The 24,559-nt window shown below is 40.3% G+C and overlaps 2 protein-coding genes across 6 annotated transcripts in view; both read left to right on the plus strand.

The window, feature by feature from the left end:
• Nucleotides 1–24,559, plus strand: part of IFRD1 (interferon related developmental regulator 1) — a 57,824-nt gene that overhangs the window by 15,163 nt on the left and 18,102 nt on the right. The window contains exons 1-9 of one of the 5 annotated variants that reach the window (XM_063815009.1): nucleotides 12,747–12,921; nucleotides 13,551–13,689; nucleotides 17,521–17,625; nucleotides 17,760–17,844; nucleotides 18,664–18,788; nucleotides 20,613–20,770; nucleotides 23,610–23,660; nucleotides 23,745–23,923; nucleotides 24,014–24,122. In XM_063815009.1, coding sequence (XP_063671079.1) covers nucleotides 17,577–17,625; nucleotides 17,760–17,844; nucleotides 18,664–18,788; nucleotides 20,613–20,770; nucleotides 23,610–23,660; nucleotides 23,745–23,923; nucleotides 24,014–24,122 — 756 coding nt within the window. In that variant the 5' untranslated portion in view covers nucleotides 12,747–12,921; nucleotides 13,551–13,689; nucleotides 17,521–17,576. Of the gene's footprint in view, nucleotides 1–12,185; nucleotides 12,565–12,746; nucleotides 13,321–13,550; nucleotides 13,690–17,520; nucleotides 17,626–17,759; nucleotides 17,845–18,663; nucleotides 18,789–20,612; nucleotides 20,771–23,609; nucleotides 23,661–23,744; nucleotides 23,924–24,013; nucleotides 24,123–24,559 lie in introns of those variants that run through there. The other 4 variants (XM_063815008.1, XM_001167483.7, XM_016958045.4 and 1 more) reach the window with 4 other exon arrangements.
• LOC129135563 (uncharacterized) lies at nucleotides 12,269–12,427 on the plus strand. Its single transcript, XM_055078606.1, has one exon. It carries the CDS (start codon nucleotides 12,269–12,271, stop codon nucleotides 12,425–12,427), a length of 159 nt encoding a protein of 52 aa, XP_054934581.1.

Below are 24,559 nucleotides of genomic sequence, written 5' to 3' on the forward strand. Positions count from 1 at the left end.
AAAAAAGGGGCCAAATTTTTGGGTAAAAAAGTAATAATAGCACAAGAAAGAAAATAGTGAAGCTGGCAAAGGGTACTACCTCATTTAAAAGCAAACGTGTAGGCAGGTTTTCTAGCTTATAGGGCTATAAAAATGGCACTGAAGCACTGTGAATGCCTTTGAGGAGAAAAATACAGGGGGTGAGGAGAGAGGTAGATCAAGGTAAAGAGGCAGAGTTTGAGAGAACAAGGGTAGGGAAAGAATATTCCTGAATGTTGCCTTAAGCACATAAAGAGCTATAAGTATAAATGTTGTTGGTTCACTTCCTATTTTGAGAGTTCCTTGATCAGCCTAGGGTTTCCAAAAATTAATAATAAGAAACAGAACCTGGAGACAGAGGCAAATTTGTTTGAATGGATGCGTGAGTAGAAATAACTTGAGACTAGAAGATACCTCCTTCGCCAAAAAAGACGAGGCTGTGGAAATCAAGCCAACAAATAAACAACCTTCAATCTATATATGTAGAGTCAAATTAACCCTATTATCATGTGGGTGGAGTCTGTTTTATTCCCTCAGTTTTTGGAATATAGCAAAGGTACCATTACTCACCCATCATGGCAACACTTGTTTAGAAGGAAAACTACCATTCATGAATCATTGACCTGAGCATAATGAAAGTTAGCCACCCGGGATACCGTTGACAGAAAAATGGATTCCTCCCGTTGAAAGATGTTTCGGTTAAAAAAGGTTCTGATGCCACTTAATAACAACAACAGCAAGAACAGTAACAAACAACCCTATTAAGGACCATTAAGGGAAGTGAAAACTCTTAATCCGGAAGCCAAAGATGGGTAAAGAACAAGAGAGTGAAAAAAGCCCAAAAAGCAGTCATACACAATAATAGTGGGCATAGAAGGAAGGAAATTCTCCAAATACAGTTTTAACAGGGTGTCCTTGGACAGAATTCTGTGGAGGCGGAATGAAGTGGGCAGGGCCCTATGTTCGTACATTGTATGTACAAAACAGCAGGTGACAAGAGTGAGGATTTCAAAGACATTTTCTTTCTTGGAACATATGGGACTTTTAAGGGAAGTAGGGGGATAGTTCGGGGATTATTTTTACTTATTTCTGAATGCATATAAGACTGTTAGAAATTGCCAAATGGTATCATCATTTTAAAGAGATTGTTAGATGTAACAGTATCAGTTGAGATGCTTCCAGCCCCAAGCCACAGAAATCTCAAGTTTAATTTTTTTTAAAATATTAAAAGCATTTATTATAATCACATAAGTGGTCTAGGGGTAGGGGATGGTAGGTGGTGCCTGTTGGTTAATTCAGTGACTCAAAAACCTCATCTATGTTCTTTAACCCTTCTCTTTTGCTATTCTTGGTAGTTAGCTTTGTTTGCCTTTATGCTCACAAATGACAACATCCAGAAAAAGACAAGACCATCTGTTCATTTGTATTTCTCTTGGGAAGGAGAAATCTTTCCCTCAAGCCCTCAACTCTTACACCTCACTGGCTAGAGCTGTGTTCTGTGCCCAAGAATAAACCATTTATAAGAGGAATCAATTATAAGAGGAATCAATTAAAAGAGGAATCGATTATGACCCAACCCCTGGAGCTGGGGTCCAGCCTTCCCCTGAAGCACATGGCCCCTCGAAGGAGGTTGGATATCCGAACAAAATTGGGGTTCTGAGAATAAGCAAGAGAGTAAGATGGATCTGCGGCAGGAAATCAATGATGTCTGCAACAAATTAATTTCAAAAGCCATTTTTTTTTTTGAGATGCAGTCTTGCTCTGTCACCTAGGCTGGAGTGCAGTGGTGCAATCTCGGCTCACTGCAACCTCTGCCTCCTGGGTTCAAGAAATTCTCCTGCCTCAGCCTCCAGAGTAGCTGGGACTACAGGCGTTCGCCACCATGCCAAGCTAATTTTGTGTTTTTAGGAGAGATGGGGTTTCCCAATGTTGGCTAGGCTAGTCTCGAACTCCTGACCTCAAGTGATCTGTCTGCCTTGGCCTCCCAAAATGCTGGGATTACAGGTGTGAGCCATGGCACTCGGTCACAAAAGCCTTTCTTGAATGGAATGAAAATATTTACTAAGTGTGTCTTATTTATATAAGGCTGATAAATCTTTTAGCAGTCTCAGCAGTTTGATAAATGGTTAGTTTTCTCTCTTGATTTTAATAAAACAATTAACATAATTATAATTTAAAGACTATTTTAAATAAATATTTAAATGTGATAAGCCTGGTACGGTCAATTCAGTTTGGCATAGGTTTTTAAAGTGTCTGTTCAGAATTCTTTTGGCTGGATTGGTTCACAATAAATATCAGTAATGATGAATGAAATTTGGCAGTTCACTCATTCTCCATAATTTAGAAAGTTGCTAACATGCCTCCAAAGTGTTAGAGAATCTGTTCCTACTTCCTACTGCCTTTCATCTCAGTGTAAAAGATAGGCTTTTAAAGTCCCGCTTGCAAATGCCTGGACAGTTTTCTGGAACTCCAAGAGACACTAATCAAAAAAACAGAGGAGTGCTAAGGAGAAACTGTAAACTATCCTAGTTTGCAAGAAACAAAAACTGACTGGACCTAACTTGAGCATAAGAAACAATTTATTTTAAAAGTTCAGGCTGGGTGCAATGGCTCACCCCTGTAATCCCAGTACTTTGGGAGGCCAAGGTGGGCGGACTGTGTGAGTCCAGGAGTTCCAGACCAGCCTTGGAAACATGGCAAAACCCCGTCTCTACAAAAAATACAAAAATTAGGCTAGGCAGGGTGGCTCACGCCTGTAATCCCAACACTTTGGTGGGAGGCTGAGGCGGGTGGATCACGAGGTCAAGAGATTTGAGACCATCCTGGCCAACATGGTGAAACCCTGTCTTTACGAAAAACACAAAAATTAGCTGGGCGTTCGTGGTGTGCGCCTGTAATCCCAGCTACTTGGGAGGCTGAGGCAGAAGAACTGCTTGAACCTGGGAGATGGAGGTTGCAGTGAGCCAACACCATGCCACTGCACTCCAGCCTGGGCAATAGAGTGAGATCCTGTCTTAAAAAAAACAAAAACAAAAACAAAAACAAAAATTAGCCGAGCATGGTGGTGCACACCTGTAGTCCCAACGGTTTTGGAGGCTGTGGTGGGAGGGTTACCTGACCTCAGTGAGCTGTGATCACACCACTACACTCCAGTCTGGGTGAGAGGCAAGACACCATCTCAGAAAAAAAAAAAAAAAAAAGTTCAGGGTGTTCCCTGGAAGCCTAAGGCAGGAATTCAATTGAGTCTCTGGTAGTTCTGCCTACCTGGAAGTGGAAGCTCATGACGAGATGGGAAGATCCATTTCTTGTCTCTGCTTCTCTCTACGGTCCTGTTTCATTCTCTCCTCTCTGCAAACTGTCTTTCTTGTTTTTTCATGTCTGTGGTGGGCAGATGATAGCTACTTTTTATTCTCTGCTCAGAAGACAGTCCAGAATCTTTGAGTGTCTCTCAGTTCTAATTCTGAATTCCAAGGAGAGAGAATCCGATTTACAAATAATGCTGAGCTCTCATGCTAGACTAGGAACTTTATGAGGCCAAATACTCTATTTTCAGGCATCCCTTTGTCTCATGCTCTAGAACATGCTTAGTATATAGTGGACACCTGAGGAATGTTTGTTGAAGGAACTGAGACTTTTCCAAAAATGATGACTATCCAGTGTTGGAACTAGCGGCCCTGAAGAGTTGTGTGATTCCTAGCACTCGCAGAATTTAAGAAAAAAATGGATAAATATCTGCTTACTAATATTAATGGCTAACATGTACTGTTTCATATATTCCTCATTCATATAGCTTAGATTAAGGAACTTGCACACAGTCACCAAACTAGTAAGTGGTTGATAAGGCATTTTGACTCTAGTTCTGTCTGTCTGGATCTAAAACTCGGTGACCCTCCAGCACAGTATATGGCCACCAATAAGATTTTTAGGAGCAATGCTGGAGGCCTGGTTGACTCAGTCTAGTCTTGTCCTTATAAGTCTGATCTGGGGCTTAGTAAATTTCTCCTCTTAACCACTTTATCAGCTCCCAGCCAAAAGATCTTCCCTTGCTTACTGATGTCAAAAATTCCACTTTAGCAGAGTCATTTCTTTCTTTGGTTTAATATAAGGAGTATCTCATCATTATAGAGTACGTGGCAGGTTACAAAGACCTTTACATAATGATGTCATTTTTATGACAATCCAGTGACATCAATAGGGCAGGGATTATTGACTCCCATTTTTGAGATAAGGAAATGGAGGTTCACTGCTGCTAGGTGACTTGCTCCAGAAGAGATGACTGAACTCTCCAGGGAGCCTATGGACTCACTGCTTAGGGGTAGAGAGGAGGAACCTCCTTGGTCATGTCCCTGGGGGTGGGCAGTGAAAGCTGATCCATCAAGAGAGAAGCAAGAGTCACCTCCAAATGGGCTGAGAGGGACGGACAGCCACGGGCCACCTGGTACTGAGTTCTGTTGCTGGACTAGGGACTTTATGAGGACAAACACTGTTTTCAGTCATCTCTTTGTTCTCATGCTCTAGAACATGCTTGGTATATAGTGGACACCTGAGGAATATTTGTTGAAGGGATTGAGACTTTTCAAAATATGACAAATATCCACTGTTGGAATGAGCTGCCCTGAAGAGTTGTGTGAGTTCTAGCACTGTCAGAGTTTAAGAAAAAATGATAAATATCTGTTTACTAATATTAATGACTAACATTGTTTACTATGTGCTGAGTACTGAGCTAAGTACTTTACCAGTATTGTTTCATGTATTCCTCATTCCAACCACATGAAATTGGTTTCTTCATTAATCACATTGAAACCAAGGCATGGAAGAGTGAAGTTACTTGCTCAAGAATCCATTGCAAATAGTATGGCCAGGACTTGAACCCTGGAATACTGAGTTAGAGCCTTGGATCTTAATCATGTTGTCAGTGGTTTCCCAGGTGAGGCAGGAGTCTGAAGTAGGTTACCCCTTAAGAAATTTTCAACTATTTAAGATTCTCTGGTTTTTGGCCATAAGATTAGTACTACCACACGGAGAAAGCTGGGAACAAGAACTGGTTGTAGACTGGGTGTGGTGGTTCATGCCTGTAATCCCAGCACTTTGGGAGGCTGAGCTGGGAGGACTGCTTGAGCCCAGGAGTTTGAGACCAGCCTAGGCAACACAGCAAGACCTCATTTCTACAAAAATAAATAAGTAAATTAGCTGGGATACATGCGTCTGTATCCCAGCTACTCAGGAGGCTGAGATGGGAGGATTGCTTGAGCCCAGGAGGTCAAGGCTGCAGTGAGCTGTGATGGCACCACTGTACTCCAGCCTGGATGACAGAGGGAGACCCATCTCAAAAAAAGCCCCCCAAAAACCGCCGAGTGTGGTGGCTCATGCCTGTAATCCCAGCACTTTGGGAGGTCAAGGTGTGTGGACCACTTGTCAGGAGTTCGAGACCAGCCTGGGCAACATGATGAACCCCGTCTTTACTAAAAATACACAAATTAGCCAGGCATGGTGGTGAACGCCTGTAATCCCTCGGGAGGCTTTGGCAGGAGAATTGCTTGAACCCGGGAGGTGGAGGTTGCAGTGAACCGAGATTGCACCATGGCACTCTAGCCTGGGTGACAAGAGTGAAACTCTGTCTCAAAAAAAAAAAAACAAAAAACCCCAAAAAACAAACACCATCCCCCACCAAAAAAACAAAAACAAAAACAAAAAAACAAAACTAGTTGTAGAATGCAGAGAGGTTGGTAAAGAACAAGTTGATTTTGGTTATGTTTGGTATGAAGAGTCAGGATATCCAAATGGAAAAGTCCATTGATATTCTTTATGTTCAACAAAAAGATAATTCCTACTTATGCTGTTGCCATAAAAATTTCTTCCAACATAATGCGTCATAACTATCCTAGTTTGGCTGTGTGTATTATGGTACTTATGGCTCACAGTACCCTGTTAACACAGTCTCATATTTTATTATTGATAATACTGCAGCTTTGTGAGATAAGCGACATTCCCATTTTAGAAGACAGTTAAACACTTACTGTCTTTTGTCAGAAATTTCATTACAGAAAGTGTATGTAATTTCAAAACTGAAAACCACAAAGAAGTATCTTCTACACAACAAAAAGAAAAAAGCAAACAAAATAAATCTTAAGGCTTAAAGAGTTCTAACTAAATTTGCCCGCCGATCATTTCTTAACAAACAGGGATCTCAAATTTAGCATGCTGTATTATCACCATTCTTGGCAATAAAACAAAAATTGCAAACATATTAAGAAAACAATGCAATCTAAAACATAACAAGTGATAATCCATGTAAAAAATTATTTGATGGAATAACATTACTATTTAATAATAAAGTTCTGCTAAAGCTTTAGAAATATCAGAAAAAACTTATACTGGCAAACATTCATCAGGCAGTCAACAACTGAATGTCCCCTGTATACTGATACTAGGGGTGAAGAGACTCTAAAAAAAAAGGGGAACAAGGCAAAATTTAACTTCAACGGGCCTTTTCTCGCAGGATTGCAAATAAAACCCATGACTCTGGACATAAAAAAGCAACAGTGACACTGGGGACTACTAGAGGCGGGAGGGATGGAGGGGGAAAGAGTTGAAAAACTACTGGGTGCTATGCTCACTACCTAGGTGACGTGATCATTCATATCCCAAACCTCAGCATCATGCAATATAACCATGTAACAAACCTGTACACTATACCCTGAATCTAAAATAAAAGTTGAAATTATAAAAAAGCAAACAAGAAAACCCATGACTCCTAGGAACAAGCACTCAGGTTCCCATGTGGCCAAAGCCAGCCAGAAGCAAACTTGGAATCAGATAGGCCTAGGCTTTCTTTTTTTTTTTTTTTTTTTTGAGACAGGGTCTCGCTCTGTCGCCCAGGCTGGAGTGCAGTGGCGCAATCTCGGCTCACTGCAAGCTCTGCCTCCCGAGTTCATGCCATTCTCCTGCCTCAGCCTCCCGAGTAGCTGGGACTACAGGCGCCCGCCACCACGCCCGGCTAATTTTTTATATTTTTAGTAGAGACGGGGTTTCACCGTGTTAGCCAGGATGGTCTTGATCTCCTGACCTTGTGATCCGCCCACCTTGGCCTCCCAGAGTGCTAGGATTACAGGTGTGAGTTACCCCGCCCGGCCGGCCTAGGCTTTCATCACAACAGACTCACTGTTTACCAATGGTACGACCTTGGGGAAGTTGCAAAATCTCTCTAAGCTCATTTCTTCATCCACAAAATGGTAAAACTAATCTTTTCTGCGTAGGCTTGTTGTAAGAATTACATGAGAGGTGTGAAAACAGTCTAGAACAGTGGCAGTGTGGACTTCCAATAAATGTTAGCCTCATCCTTTTCCCCACATTAGTTCCTTTGCTTTTAAGAAAACTGCTAAAATACAGAGGAAATTGACTCCCTCATTCAATTAAAAATACAGTTATTGTCTACTGGGCCACTATGTACAGATGTATAGGTTGTTCCCTGCTGAAGAGAGATTGGTGACTGGATTCCAGCCCATAAACACTCATCAGACTTGGTGTTCTGTTTCTAATTTGCACAAAGGTGCTACATGTGTGTTTCAGAAGTGACAAAACTGGGCTTTGCCCACATGTAGCATGTAGCTTGTATCTCATGTCTGAGGGCAAAACAGACAAGTAATCAAGAACTACAATACATATTTAAAAAAAGAAGTAAAAAACCCCTACAATACATATAATTAATGCTAGTCTAAAGAAGGCACTACAAGAACAAAAAAGAAAGACATTTAAATCAGACAAGTTGGTGGGCCCAGGATTAGTGACCCAGGATCAGTAACTTAAAGGATGGTGGGGAGATCGTGGGGAAGGATGTTCTAGGCAGAGGAGTGACATTTAATTATTAATACATTTATTCATTCAGTAAATGTGTTTTGTTAGTTCATGTCTTTTATTAACTCATACACAATTAATTGTCTTCTGGTTTGCTGAAGCAATGAGACATTTGTCACAATAATGTCTGTCAAAGTGGCTGGCCATAAACGCTCCAGTACCACATTCATCTGAAGAGCACTCTAGATGAAGGCGACTTATTTTGCCATTCTCATCCACCTTACAGTATTTCAGGACAGCCAGCTTCACCTTCTTTCGCTTACGCTTATTCTTCTCAGGAGTGGTGTAAACATTCAGTAAAAAATAATTGAATATCTAAGTGCCACGTACTGTTCCAGTACTGAAGATACAACAGTGAATAAAACAGACAGGATCTCTTTCTTGTAATTCTAACATTCTAGTAGAAGAGACAAAAAATAATTGGGCCAAAAAAATATTAAGTAGTGCGATGTACTTTGGGAGAATATAAGCAGGGTGGAGGTGCTGGTGGTAGGTGGGGTGAGGATGCGACCGTAGAATGGAGAGTGAAAGAGTGGGAGAGTAGGAAGGCCTCTTCAGGTAGGTGTCATTTAAGCTCAGATCTGAATGGCAAGTGTGAGAAGCTCGGGTTGATCATATCAGGCAGAGGGAGGAGCTGTTGCAAGTCTTAAGTGGGGAATGAACTTTGTGTTTTTAAGTTGGCAAAGACCAGTGTGGCTGAAATGCAGTGGATGAAAAGAGGGGCAGGAGATGCAATATGGAGAGAGAGGTAGGTGCCAAACCTAGGTAAGGCCTGGAAGCTTGAGAGTGGTGAGCTCAGAGACCTGCTAAGAGTTTGATATGGCATTAGGAAAGGGACTGTGTTAGGTGATGAGAGAAGTGATTTGGGAGATACAGGCAAGAAACAGATTCTGACAAGCCCTACATGGAGGATCTGGGAGGTATTATTTCTGCTCAGTGCTATGCAGAGAATCCCAAGGAGGCCATGACTAAAGTCATTCAAAGAAAACCTTTCATGTTTATGCCTTCAAGGAAGGTATGAATACTGAATCTTATCTTTATTACTTGTTCTTGAATCAAAGTCATCAATGAGAACTTAGAACTCTTCTCAGGTGTGCCCCTAAATTCTGATTAATGTAAGATTTATTTTTGCAACATTTGAGTATACTTACCCTGATGGTGATTTCTGTTCGATGGAATGTTAAACTAAGTTGTTTTGTAAGAGGAGAATATATTTTACAATGACTTAAATGTTGAGGCAGCACATAATGTCATGTTGGTAACAAATATGTGATATTTATTTATTAGAGCATGAGAGTATTTTGCCTCCTGATATATGAGGCAGACATTGCTATTTGTCTACCTTATATCCATGGTTTCCCCTTCATTCTTATCAACAGAACCTCAATTTTGTTTGCGAATGAGCCCAAACAAAAATACTTGTGTTCTAAACTTCCTTGCAGCTAGGGATCATCCTGTGACACAGTTCTGGTCAACATGTAGGTGGAAGTTTCTAGGGAGTGTGATCTTTCCTGAAGAAAAAGGCAAAGTCTGGAGAAAGCCCTTTTTCCTGTTCCCTTTCGTGCTTCCCCTTCCTTTCTGGTATTTGTAAGCATTTAGTGACTTGATGTTTGGAGTCTTCTAATTTCTTTAAACATATTGCAAAATAGTATGTGGAGCTGAAGACCACTGTCCCATGAGGAGGTGGGCTAAATCTTTGTGATGTTTGCACTGGTCTGGAGCTAAACTGCAGGCATAAAACTATAGTAAGGTAATTTTATCAAAAGTACAGTATCTCTCAGAATTCATTATACTGAAGGCTGTACTTCATGTTTGTAGTGATAAGTAGTTTCTCCCTTTCCTTGATCCAGAATGTATGTATGTAGTGATACATAAGTTTCTCCCTTTCCTTGATCCAGAAAAATCTAGTCAACGATTATTTCTTAAATGTTCATTTAACTATATATATACTAACTATAATTTCAATTTCAAATGTAACACTTCCTTTTGTGCCATGAGGGATACAGCAAGATTTTTTCAAGTTCCTGGGCCTGTAGATTTAAAAAAAAAGAAAGAAAGAAAAGTAAGAAAAAAAGAAAAGAAATTAAAAAGAGGAAAAGATTTTTGTTCTTGGGAAGCTGATAATTTCATGAGATGACAGATGTGTTCACAAATAAATGTAAAACAAGTACGTATATGATGTGGTGGGCCATGGCCAGGCCTGCCGCAGAACGACTAAGTGGATGTGAAGGGATTTGGAAAAAAAGCCCCTGCCCCAAATGCAAAGCACACATTTCCAGGGCTGGAACCTGGATGTTAGGCCTAGGTGATGTGACTCCAGAGTGGCAAAACTGTTGCCTTATGTATAGTATAAATTGTTTCTGGATGGTGAAGAGCCTAGGGTTATAAAAGTTATTGAGTCTACAATTCTGTGAGACATCTCATTCTGTATAGGCCCTGTCACTGAGTTGCAGTGTGCCTCTAGATACAAGGAGTCAGTGTGAGCTGCTTCCTCCCCCACAACCTGCCTCCGTATTTGGTTTCTGTGCTCTGTGCAGTTTACTGGCTGCTTCAGAAGTAAACAAAGTAAAAGCAACCCTGAAATGTTGCCCATTAAATAGCATCTTTGAGTAGGCCATGTGGGGAGGTAGTAAGTGCCATTAGGGCATTATTAGGATGAGTGTCAAAGAGTTGTGAGGAGGAAGAAAATTCTGGCTGGAGGCTTCAGGAAGGTGGCAGCATGAGCTACATCTTGAAAGGCGGATAAAATTTCTTAAGGTGAAGATGGGAGGAAAGGCATTACAAGAACAGGAAAGAATATGAATGAGGAAATGGAGGTAGGAGAACAGAGCTGTGTATTGGAAATGAAAAGCAGTCCTGTTTGGCTGAAGAACGAGAACTGTATGAGGAAGCAGTGAAAGATGAGGCTGGAAAGGGAGTCAGGGCCAGGCTAAAAGGGTTGGCATTTAAAGTTAGTCATGGGAGCCATGGAATGTTTTTGAGCAACTATTAAAGCAGGTGGATTCGTAAAATAGGGAACACACAAATAAATCTGGCAGCATTACTGTGCATGAAACATGGATGAAAAGACTGGGAGATCACTTAAAATGCCCAGGCATGAACTGAGGTCACATGTGATCACAGAATAGGACAGGAATTTAAGAGTGCTATTTTAAAACTAATTGCTTTGCGGGTGGGGAGGGGGTGGTGCATCAAAGGGAAAAAAGACTATGAATTTGAGTTTTGGAATTTAACATATGGGAGGATAATAAATAGTACAGTGAACAAAGGGAAGACAGGAAGAAGGAAATATAGTATTCGTTTCAGAGATGTTGGGTTGAGGCACAAGTGGAACATTCTGGTGGAAATGTGCTACAGGCAATTGAAAATAGAAGAATAGAGCTCAGCTGAGAGGTGGAGTGGCGGATGACTCACCTACATTGAGGTGAGTCAGGGACTTTGATCTGTCATAAGCATAGTATATGAACCTAATAACAGGCTCTAAATACTAGACAAATGTCCTAACAAGGAAGACAGAGATCTAGGAGTGCCTTGAGAAAAAAGGCAGCACTGCGATTATTGATCTGTATAACTCGTGTTTGTTTTACCAGCTGTGAAGTTCTCAGAACTGGCAGGTAGTATTGTCAAGGGACACATTCTTGTATAGAAACCCACAACGCTGAATCGTCATATATTCCTAGTCTAGAATCTGAGATATACACGAACTCCACAACTAAGTAGACGAAAGCATCCCTTTTTTTGGGGGGAGGGATGGGGGGCACATAACCCTGAACCACGGTCCAATTACAGGTACAGTACTGATGATGGCTTAAGTAGTTCATGGAACTAGTTAAAACTAAAACCATGGAAATGTTACCCAGGAGAGGTAAGGCTGCGTGCCTGGCAGGTGCCGCAGGGAAGTAGGGGAAAGGTTAAGGAGAACACCAGCCTCCGGAGAAAGAGAAGCAAAGGTGATTGCATAGCTGCCAGCTGGAAGCCGACTCTCGTCATAGGGCATACTCGCCCCACTGTGCATCGCCGGTGCCTACCTCACCCAGTTCCAAGGCGGGGGCGCGCCGAGGCAGGGGTGGGGTCACCAAGAAAAAAGCAAGTGGGCAGAAAAGCCCGTTGGGAAGAGACGGCCGGGAGGAGGCCCCGGCCCCAGCCTTACTACGTTTCCCAGAATTCAGTGAGGCCACGAAGACAGGCTCCCTGGGCGCGGACGGAAGACTGGCCGCATGGGATTTGTAGGCAGGATCCGCGCCCCGCCCGACGGAGGAGTACAGTGGGGAGGTGTGCAGGGATTGGCTGGGAAGCGCTCAAGCCCCGCCCACAGAGTGACGTCAGGTGGCGGTATTGCTACTTAAGGCGTCGTGGCCTCCCCTGCCCCGCCTTAGCTCCCGCGCTAGAGAGAAACATGTATCGTTTTCGATCACAGCTCTTCACGGGGATTTCTGCTGCCGCCACCGCCCACTCTTACCCCCGCCGCTTCTCGACTCCGTTGTTAGCCGAAGACTCGCCTCTCAGCCGCCCGCCGCACAGACGCACGAGTAAAAAGTGCAGCTCCATCGGCTGATCCTCGCTAAGCTCCGACTCTGGGCGGCACCAGGCGTCCCACGATGCCGAAGAACAAGAAGCGGAACACTCCCCACCGCGGTGGCAGTGCTGGCGGCGGCGGGTCAGGAGCAGCCGCAGCGACGGCGGCGACAGCAGGTAAGGGGTATCCCCGCTGCCGGCATCCCGGTTGCCGGCCAGGCTGGCGAGTCTTCCATGCTTGGGCACGGTGGGAGTTGTAGTTCTTTTTCTGATGTACACATTTGCATTTCCAGGGTGCGTGGTTTGGCTACTGAACTACAATTCCCAGCGTGCCCTAGGCGCTGCTCCTCGCGCGATTTAGATCTGGCGTGCGAACCGGACTCTTGGGCACCGGCCGTGGGGGGCAGGGAGGAACGGGTCCTTGGGCCTGAGAGTGTGTCGGGACAGGGGCTGACCGGGAGCTGGGCGGGAAAGGAACCATTGTCAGAGTTCCTTTCTCGGCGGCGATCTCGCCCGATCTCTCCCCGACCACGGGTGGGGAAGAACGGGGAGTTGAGTCCGTGCAGTCACTGGCCGCCTTTGACACCCTGGCTCCAACATGGAGCTCCTGGGATGCCAAACGTCCGGCGGGTTTGGACGGGCTCTTGCGTCACGCGGCCTGGGCCTTGCGCGGTGGGCCCGGGGTGACGCAGAGGCGCCGGGGAAGCTTTCCGTCTCGCATGTCCACCTGGCCAGGGGAAGGCGTCGGAGGCGGGGGGACCACTTTCTCCCCCCTAGGCTGTGCTCCTTCCCCTAACTGGCACCTGCAGAAGCCCTGAACCTCTAGGACCTCTGCGACCACCCGAGGCGACCTTCTGCTCACGGGGGGAAGAAACGCGTTCTCCTTTGTGCTGCATTCTATATGTTGTCTGCAGTGAGCCACAGAGAGGCAGGGTAGTGAGGAGCTTAGGTTGCAGTTGGCTAAAAGTTGAGGTTATTGTGCCCTCGCTACGAAGTTGAAACTTTTCCTGGGTGGGATGAGTAGGTGCTTAACTGAATTTATGGTTTTCTACTTATTATATGGTTAAGAAAAAGGATTCCAATTGGAATTGGAAGGCCCTTCTAGGAGAGACCCCAATAAACTCAAATCGAGTATTAAATAACCTGGGTAATATTTTATTTAGAAATTTAAACAGGAGTTAAATATTGGAGTATTCTCCGACGTTATCACACTGGAACTATTAGCCATCAGGTATTTTTGGACACAGTTGCCCCTCCGCCACGGCTGCCACTCAGAATGATATGCCTTTGTTCACAAGAAAAGTAAATATGGGGTTATGTTGTTAAAGGTTATTGGAAACTGGCATTTAAAAAAGCTCAAAAACTCGTGATCATGTATTAAACATTTAGTAATTGACCATAGGGAGGGATTCTTAAAACAGCAATTTTTTACATTTTTTAGGTGCCTCTTTATTTTGAATGCTCTCCATGTTGATGAAATTCATTCTTTATCAAGATGTAAAATATGTAATTAGTTTATTGTGGCCTCTGGTTGCTCTATGTGAATTGAGGATACTTTTTTTTTTTTTTTAAGGGAAAGAGGGAGTCTGGCTCTGTCGCCCAGGCTGGAGTGCGGTGTGGTGTGATCATAGCTCACTGCAACCTCTTAACTCCTGGGCTCAAGCAGCTCTCCCTCCTCAGCCTCCTGTAGCTAGGACTACAGGCATGTGACACCATTCCTGGCTATTTTTTACATTTTTTGTAGAGACAAGGTCTATGTTGGCCAGGCTGGTCACGAGTCCCTCGTCCCCAGGGATCTTCCTGCCTCAGCCTCCCACAATGCTGGGACGGTGCCTGGTCTGAGGATATTTCTTACCACTGTGTTTCAGCTTTTCCTCATCTGAATCAAACATTTGAATTCTTTCTAGAAGATATTTATTTTATTATTTTACCCTTTTGTTGATGAAATGGAAAAGTTTGAAAGCTAAAGTTTGAAAGTTATAATGATGTTAGTAATGGCCTAGATCACGCACAAACCTTTAATCCCGTCTAAAGTTTCTGGGCAAGCCTCCTTCCCTCTTTGTGCTTATAGTACCTATACAGGCCTCTGGTGGCTGTATGGGGATTGCCTTTTAAATTTTGCCTCAGGGCTCATTTGTGACCTTTCATCAGCTTTATTGCTGCTACCTTTTCACTATTTTAGTAGAAAAGATCCATTTCACCACTGAATTTTAGCATATGTAAACAAGTGGAAAATAATTCTTTGATTAATTTATAACACAATACATGCTTTGAATATCTTTGGAAGTGTGTGCTAGAACTTGTTAACTGTGGTTACCTCAGAAGTGGAGCTGGGGAAAGGTATGGGGGTGAGATTTACTTTTTAAAACTTTAACTTGGTCCTATGTGAATGTTTTACTTGTTTAATAAACAATGAATAAATAATAGTTGAGTAGAAGAGATGGAAAATTACACAAACTTTTGCTTACTTAACAAGCCACTTACCCAACTAGTATTTTTAAATGACATCTAAAAGAAATGGGATTCAAATGAGGTCTCCACTATGTAACCAAATTGTCATTATTACTTTAATGAGTTTTCCATTTAAACTCTTTATTTTTTTTATGTTAGTGGAGAGTTTTAGGAAGCTAATAAAATTGACTTCTTTTATACAGGTATGTCATAGCACTTAATTTAAAGAGAATATTTTTAAGAAAGAACAAAACCTTGTTAGTAAGCCCTCTAGAAGTAAGTACTTTATGTGCCTAGAGTGCCATCTCTTTAATGGTACTTAGGATCACCGTGTGGGTGAGTTTGACCTAAATATCAGGCATTCATACAGGGTTCTTTTTCTTGATACATATATATGTGTATTTTTTTTCTTTCCCTCGAATCTTAGAAATCATTAATACTGATGAGTTAAGGGAGCAGAGTAAGAGCTGCATAGGAGGAATACTCTTAGAAATAGGCTATGAAAAAGAAAAACTGTGAATTGACTTGTGAATAAATGTTAATAAAATTAATCAGATGACACTCGTCTATCGCCATGACTTCAGTCATAAAAACGAGGAAGATAGATCCAGAAATAGAGTGTGATGTCATAGGTCTTTGTTTATTCCTGTCCTAAGCACTCCAAGAAATTTTGAGATTTTGGCTTCATTGCTTAATCTTTATGCTTTACTACTTTGGCACCACGCAAGCAAATCTGAAGGCCACTTGCTTGCTGTGTTAATTTAAAAATCTGCTAAATTCTTTGTTTTGATTTTAAAAAAGACAACTCCGTTAAAAAAAAAAATCCAGCCCAACAATAACAGGCTTAAATTTGAAGCATTAAAAAAAAAACCGTTAAGGTGGTGACGTTTGAACATACGAACTTAGATTTTACTGAAAGGGAATTAGGTTCAGAGGTTAATCAGGTGACTCACGGTCACTTTTGGGGCAGAATTTGGGACTTAATTTAACTCAGTGCTGAATTGTAGTTTATGACTTGGCAGTCCTTTTATTAATACAAAATCCCTAAGTGACTGTGTATTTATTCCTGAAGTTAATGAAGTTTAAAGAAAGAGTCTAGTTTTTAAAAAGAAGATTTTATTTTTTTAGTAACAGCAGCGGTACTTTTTTTTTTTTTGAGACAGAGTTTTACTCTTGTCCCGCAGGCAGGCAGTGCAGTGGTGCTATCTTGGCTCACTGCAGTCTGTGCCACCTGGGTTCAAGCGATTCTCTGCCTCAGCCTCCCAATTAGCTGGGATTACAAGTGCCTGCCACCAGGCCCAGCTAATTTTTGTATTTTTAGTAGAGACTGGGTTTCGCCATGTTGGCCAGGCTGGTCTCCAACTCCTGACCTCAGGTGATCTGCCGGCCTCAGCCTCCCAAAGTGCTGGGATTATATGTGTGAGCCACCGCACCCGGCCAGCATTGGTACTTTTAAACTCTTGCACATTGTAGAAACTTTCCCTTAAAGGTGGTTTATCTGATAGGCTTTTATAGTATATCAAATACCAAAACTTCTATTTCAAGCCTTTTTTGTCTTCTCTCACTTCAAGTTGTCTTTAAAACTACCCTGCCTTAACTCCTTAATTCCCCTTAACATAAGACATGTGTAACCTAAAAACCCATTCACCAGTTCATGTTTGCTAAGTCCAGCCATTCTCATTGGAAAATATATTTGTCTTATTCTTATGATTATCTATGATACAACACTATTTCTGGATCTGTTTTCATTGTCTTCATGATTTGAAATCATGGTGTAGAAATAATTATTTCATCTTCATATCAGTTTTTTTTTTTTTTTTTTTTTGAGACAAGGTCTTGGTCTGTCGCCCAGGCTGGAGTGCCGTGGCACCATCTTGGCTCACTGCAACGTCTGCCTCCGAGGCTCAAGCGATTCTTCTGCCTCAGCCTCCCGAGTAGCTGGGACTACAGGCACGCACCACTACACCGGGCTAATTTTTGTATTAGTAGAGATGGGGTTTCATTCACCATGTTGGCCAGGCAGGTCTCAAATTCCTGACCTCAAGTGATCTGCCCGCCTCAGCCTCCCAAAGTGCTAGGATTACAGGCGGGAGCCACCGCGCCCACCTTTGTATCAGTTTTTGTGTCATAAAAAATGAGTGCGTTGGCTGGGCTCGGTGGCTCACACCTGTAATCTCAGCACTTTGGGAGGCCGAAGTGGGTGGATCACGAGGTCAGGAGTTCGAGACCAGCCTAACCAACATGGTGAAACCCTGTCTCTACTAAAAATACACAAAAAATTTGTCAGGCATGGTGGTGTGCGCCTGTAATCCCAGCTACTCAGGAGGCCGAGGCAGGAGAATTGCTCGAACCCAGGAGGTGGAGGTTACAGTGAGCCAAGATTGTGCCATGCACTGCAGCCAGGGCGACAGGGAGGTTCTGTCTCAAAAAAAAAAAAAAGAATGCCTCTTGTTAGAGGACTGATGCATATAGTTGATGTATCATTGGTGCTTTGAAATACATAATTAGGTGAACTTAGTTTAAGAATATTTAAGTATGTTCACTTGTGATAAAATCTCTTTATAAAATGAGTCTGTGGTTTTATTACAGGATTTCTCTTTAAGTAAACTTAAAAATTCCAAAGTTAAATATTTAGGTATATGGCAATAAAATAATTTACCTCTTTCCTCTTTTACCTAATAGGTGGCCAGCATCGAAATGTTCAGCCTTTTAGTGATGAAGATGCATCAATTGAAACAATGAGCCACTGCAGTGGTTATAGCGATCCTTCCAGTTTTGCTGAAGATGGTATGAGTTTTAAATTTAAATTTGCAACTTTAGATAAAATGTTTCAGGTGGAGGAATTCTTGTAGCTAAAGTATACTATTATTCCCTGTTTTTTTTCTTTTAAATTACGATGGCTGTTTTATATTATTTCTTAGGACCAGAAGTCCTTGATGAGGAAGGAACTCAAGAAGACCTAGAGTACAAGTTGAAGGGATTAATTGACCTAACCCTGGATAAGAGGTAGGCAATACTGGAAACTCCATTCTGTGTGAGTCTATGCTTGATCTTAGTCAAAAGCTAAGAGAAATGATTATTCTGTGTGCTTCTAATCAGTTACCTTACATGTATATAATTTGTGCAGCTCTCAGATAATAGCAATATATTTTTCCTAAAGGTTAATTTGTTACTTTGGATGTTTCTTATTCCGTTGGACTTTAATGTGGGTAGTAACGTGCCATTAGAATTTAGATTGAGTCAGATTAGTCATTATTCTAGCATAATAGCACATACATAGCTGTATTTGATTGTAATAGAAATGAATTTGTTGAATTAAAAGTTAATCTTCAACTAGAAATGATAACGAAACCTTGCTTTAAGCTGCTTGTCCACTAATGTTATGATATGAAAAAATGTCAAAGCTAGATTGTTTTTCTTCACTATAGCTTCAGAACTGACCTTAATAGAATTAAAAAGCCCTGAAGATGCAATTCTAGACTTTTATAGTTTTAAAAAAAGTGTAAATTTACTTAAATATGTAATATAGGAAAACTACATTAAAACTATACTTGTACATTGAAATGATAAAATATTATGTAGGCATTTAAAGTTGTGGCTATCAAACTAAGAAAAATGCCATGATATAAAGCAGCCTTAAGTGTTTTGTGTAATAAGGTGAGTCATAGATCGAAATTATATTATTGACAAATGGTTAGAGCTTGATGAGAATTAGATTTTAAAAATCTATACATAGATAAAGTTTAGAAGGAAATAAGATTTTAAAAAGTTATTTATTGTATACTCCAACTGGATCTTCTTTCTCTTACATTGGGTGTTAAATAGTGCGAAGACAAGGCAAGCAGCTCTTGAAGGTATTAAAAATGCACTGGCTTCAAAAATGCTGTATGAATTTATTCTGGAAAGAAGAATGACTTTAACTGATAGCATTGAACGCTGCCTGAAAAAAGGTAATGCCCTTATTTTTGAGTCACAGACGTAGAACTAATAAGGAGTGTGTTATCTTCTTTTCAGTAACATTTAGTAATAGCACTGGAACACTGGCCCACTCTTAAAATTTTCTAATAGTCAAGGAGTGCACCATCTTGTTATGGCTCAAAATGAGACTTGTTAGAACTTTGTTTTTGTATTACGTAAACCAAAAAAAATAGCTTGAAACTAAGAAGGATTAGGGTAGATTGTCATCATCCTTTTTTGTATCAGAAGAGGTGATGGTCATTCTCTTGTTATACCAGAAAAGCTTGAAAGTGTGTGTCAGACATCTAGCTCATTTTCCCTTGCACTTATATAAAACATTGATTGTACCTGTAAATTACATCATTTTCAGGATATCCCTTGGAATACTTGAATTCTAGAACTTTGTAATAGAAATTCTGGAATTCAAATTGTTACAGTGATAGAACTTTTAAGACCAAAGAGAAATCTTAAAGATAATTTTATCAGACCTTAAAGTCCAGTGTTAGCAGGCTTACTAGATTTAGGAACCACCAAATTTAAAAAGACTTGTGACTCGGCATGGTGGTTCACATCTGTAATTGTGGCACTTTGGGAGACCGAGGTGGGAGGATTGCTGGAAGCCAGGAGTTGGAGACCACCTGGGCAACAAAGCGATACTTGGTTTCTATTATAACAAACAAAACAAAACGAGATTTGGTGTCTGCCAACTTATTCAGCCAAGTAAGAACATTATGAAAATAATTATCCTCCACTATCATTATTTTATTAGCAAAATATTATAGCACCAAAAATGTAGAAATGCACTTTTAAAAAATTGAATGAACTAATAAGCTTTATATCCTTATTTTTCTCATTTTACCTGAGAGTAAAAATTTTGTTGTAAGTGAAACCTTTGATCAAATTCACCTCTTCAATTGAATAGAATAAAGAAAGGCCTAGGAAAACTGAGGTGGGTCTAAGCTGATATATCTTGTTATTGGTATAGTTGATAGCAGACCCAACTTTTTAAAGATAACACAATGGCTCTATTAAAGGTGTTTTACATTCAAACTATATGCTATAATGGTTTTTGGACTAGATGACCTTTAAAAATTCCATTTTAGTTTGCGTATTTTTTACATTTTTAATTTATCAGGTAATAATTTAAGCTCAGTATTTGCCCCACACTTGTGGTGTATACAGTTCTCAAGAGTTAATTTATATGTACCTTTATATAAATGTACTTTTTGCACCACTGCATTCCAGCTTGGGCGACAGAGTGAGACCCTGTCTCAAAAAATAAAAAAAAAATTTTAAAAGTTAATAAATGTATTTTTTATGGTTTTAAAGAGTTATTTTTAATCCCGTATTTATTTTTTAAAATGTTGGTGGGGAAACTCTGAAGGTTTACCTGATGGACTGTGTACATCCAAAATGCTTAGGAGATTAATTCAAGGGCAATTTGAGCACTGTTTATATGAGTACATTAAGGAGTTTGAAGACAGAAATTGGCTTGAAACACATTTAGTTGAACTGTTAAAATAATCCCTTAAGATAGATACTAATCTCCATTTTACAGATGAGGAATTCTATTTAGAGAATAAGAGTAATTAATTGATGATCATTTGGCTAATAAGTGGGATCTAGGATTTGAGTGAGGTCTGTTTCTATAGGTTGAGCTCTTTAGCCTAAGTTTGTAACTTACATCAAAGCCTGGAGCATGGGATTTCAAAAATGGTAAATGCTATTTTGTCATTGATCAAATTTGGGAAATAACTGTCTTAGTAAGTTAGTCTACTGAAAAGACTATCGTGATTGCATCTTGGCTGCTTTTATAGGTAAGAGTGATGAGCAACGTGCAGCTGCAGCATTAGCATCTGTTCTTTGTATTCAGCTGGGCCCTGGAATTGAAAGTGAAGAGATTTTGAAAACTCTTGGACCAATCCTAAAGAAAATCATTTGTGATGGGTCAGCTAGTATCCAGGCTAGGCAAACTGTAAGTATAAGATATTTACTTTTATAGATCTGTCTATTCATGACACCCAGACGTGGTGCGCCTGTAGTACTGTACCAGCTACTCAAGAGGCTGAGGCAAGAGAGAGGTTCTTGTAAGTCCAGGAGTTCGAGGCAGCGGTGAGCTATAATCATGCCACTGAACTGTAGCCTGGGAGACAAAGCCACACACTCTATTTTAACAACAACAAAAAAGATAATTCTATACTTATGGATTTGGGTAGACATAGGAAACTCTGAAATTCTGATTTGTGAAAGTCTTCTAATTTTGGGATTTGAGAAAGCTTTCATTCTCTAATTGTTGGATGTTTACCTCTTGCAACACTTGACTTTAGATTTTGGGTTTTGGGGGTTTTATTTTTTGTTTTTGGTGCGGTAATAAGTGATACAAGTGATCATATGGAGATGTTTTACTGTGTCACAGAAAACAGAAGACACTGAGGTGGTCTTAGTGGATTTGGAAAAATAACATGTGATCCTAAGCTGTTTTTTTAAACAAGTGAATCAGTTTAAGCTTGAAACATTTTAATACTTTTAATATTGATTATCCCAATCCAGCTTCCTTGTTAGTATTACTTAAGGTAAGTAATAATGTTACTTAAGGTAAGTAACATTAATCTTTGTCTAAGTAGCTTGGTAAAAATTTATTTCTTCTTCTTATCATCACCACCCAATGTAAATTGGCTGGAACCCCAGGCCTCCACTGCAGCTCTGCCCACCTCTAGGTTCTCTCGATATGGCAGCCAGGGTAGCTAGGTGACAGACTCAGCCAGAGCACATCACTTTTGCATCTAGTTCCTTGGCTTACCAGCCACCTGGAGGCTGGGAATAGTCTAGCTGTTTGCCCTGGAGGCAAAGAAATTGGAGTTTGGCAACTTCATAGTAATCTCTGTGCCCTCCAGTAGTTAGTAATTCTGAAATATTTAATTAGCTTTTGCTACTTAACTTTTTCTTTTCTTCTTTTTGGGTGAATATGTGCAGCTTTTAAATCATGTGGAACTATTGGTATAATTTCATGCTAGAATGACAGAAAACACTCTGCTGGGTAGATTTTTGGAGCAGTCACTTAATTTTGATTGTATGTAAGTTTTTTTGTCATTTAAAGACTTTTTTTTCCCATACTTCCGAGTTGCTGTGAATTTTTAAAAAACCTTAGCCTCCCCATTTAGCAGATGGAATCCATATTAAATTGAGGCAGTCCTAGGGTTTTTTTTTTTTTTTTGACAAGGTCTCACTCTGTTACCCAGGCTGGAGTACAGTAGCACAATCATGGCTCACTGCAGCCTCCACCTCCTGGGCTCAGGTTATCCTCCTGCCTCAGCCTCCTAAGTAGCTGGGACTATAGGCATGTACCACCATGTCTGGCTCACTTTTAATATTTTGTAGAGATGGGTCTTGCTGTATTGCCCAGGCTGGCCTTGAGCTCCTGGGCTCAAGTGATCCTCCTGCCTTGGTCTCTCAAAAGTGTTGAGATTATGGGTGTGAGCCTCCGCACCCAGCTAGTCCTAGTTCTTTAATTGGCTGTTTTTCTTAGAGTCATCAAAAGGAACGATGTAGCCTTGCTTCTGCTGCTTGCTTAGCAGTAGGGATTATGGATTGAAAATTTCCTTTAATGCTTAGGCTACTTTTAGATTTTAACCGTGTCCAGTTTTTACTAGGATGATATAATGACAATAAAATAGTGATACCAAGCAGATTAATATCACAGATATCCTCATAGTACTGGAACAGAACTGGCTAAAACCTGGGCCTGATACCAATGGTGACTTTAAAGACTTAAAGCTTTAGTAATGCTTAGAACAACATGAGGGAATTTTAGTGACAAAATGTGGAGAAAGGGGAAATGGAGAATAATAAAATCTCAGATTACAAATTCTATTTTTATATGGATTAATTTGTTAAAACAAATGTTCTGAGAATTGAAGGCTTCTGTTTATGTTGCAAGTAGATGGCTTGTGTAAGTGTTGTGTTCTGAGTATGTTTTATTCGATAAGCTTTACCTTTGTAATCATATACTATACTCACTTTTGTTTAGCCCTTCCCCTCCCCAAACAAAAGGCAATTATATGATTCCCAGCCTCTTTTCAGCATAATCCAGAATAAGTGAAATCTGAGTTAATGGGATTAATTAATTAATTAGGTGGGAAGTTTGAAGACAATTATTTACATTTTATGAAATTTCTGCTCCTGTGTGCTTATTTCTTGAAAGCTGATTTCTTTTAGAAGTTTTCATAGTAGAGTCTTCATAAGAACAAAAGAATATAGTTTTAACAGCTTAAAAACCAATGGAATTGTAATGTGTTTTAAAGGCCTTTTGATAGAGGGTAGGCTTCTTTAGCTCATATGTCTAAGCTTTCTATCTTTGAATTACAGTTGAAGTTTAATGATCTAGTAAGCACCTGTAAAGCATACAGAAAGGAAACAAGGGGATAGTTCACCCTTTCAGAATGCTTTACTGACATAGACTCATAAAAATGATTCAATAATTTAAATAATAGATTATGGAGCTGCAATTGTTTCAGAAATTATGTAATTCTTTTGCATGCTTTTGATTTTATGGATCAATAAAAGAAGACCGAAGAGGAACAGAATCACTTTGTTAAAGTCATGCTGTGAATTTAGTAGCAGAGCTTGAGCTGAAACGCACTTCCTTTGATCTTAGTTCAATATTCTTTCTCTCCTCACCTCTTTTATGTATAATGCTTGGGACCTAATATATTATGCTGCTGAGAACATTTTCACGTTGAATTATAAAAGCAGGAAGATGTAGAATTAATAAGAAATAAAATCATTAATGTCTATATATATATATTTTTTTTTAGTGTGCAACTTGCTTTGGTGTTTGCTGTTTTATTGCCACAGATGACATTACTGTAAGTAAAAAACCTTTGATTCTAGTTATCTGCAGTTATTTCTAATTTAAGATGGTTATCTTACTTCATATTCTTATGCATTAGGAACTATACTCAACTCTGGAATGTTTGGAAAATATCTTCACTAAATCCTATCTCAAAGAGAAAGACACTACTGTTATTTGCAGCACTCCTAATACAGTGCTTCATATCAGCTCTCTTCTTGCATGGACACTACTGCTGACCATATGCCCAATCAATGAAGTGAAGAAAAAGCTTGAGATGTATGTATTTTTAGTTTCATATTTTATAAAAGCAACATTTAGTGGACATAATTGGTTGTATTCACATAGTAATGACTAACTATTTTTTAGGCATTTCCATAAGCTTCCAAGCCTCCTCTCTTGTGACGATGTAAACATGAGAATAGCTGCTGGTGAATCTTTGGCACTTCTCTTTGAATTGGCCAGAGGAATAGAGAGTGTAAGTATCTAACTGGCAGAGGAAAAAGCTTGTGTCACAAGGCCCATTGTTCCATCATTACCTTGCAATTGAGAACTGGGCAATAACTTTGGAACATGGCCAGCTTGAGAACCCAGTGATTTATTTCCCTACTTCTTGGCAGTGGTGGTGTAATACTTTAGAGAGCGGAAACCAGTAGGGGTTGGTACAGCAGTGTTTGACTGTGGTTCATTATACTTAATTTTTGCTATCTATAGAACTGAAGTTTAGGGATCCTCATGGAGAGAGTTTTGTCTAGTATAATCTTTATGAAACTGCTTGGATTTCTCAGATACCCAATACATCAAGCTGATGAAGGCATGTGATGCTTCATAATTAATATCAAACAAATGAATAAAATATTAAGTCAGCATAGGTTTGGGATGAGATGGGTTCAGTAACTTCTCTAAGCCAAAGAT

Source organism: Pan troglodytes, chromosome 6 (assembly GCF_028858775.2).
Source record: "Pan troglodytes isolate AG18354 chromosome 6, NHGRI_mPanTro3-v2.0_pri, whole genome shotgun sequence".
Lineage (NCBI taxonomy): Eukaryota > Metazoa > Chordata > Mammalia > Primates > Hominidae > Pan > Pan troglodytes.

Bases quoted from the DNA above. Each gene is read 5' to 3' on its own strand.
- LOC129135563 (XM_055078606.1), top strand. From the start codon at position 12,269: ATGTATCGTTTTCGATCACAGCTCTTCACGGGGATTTCTGCTGCCGCC.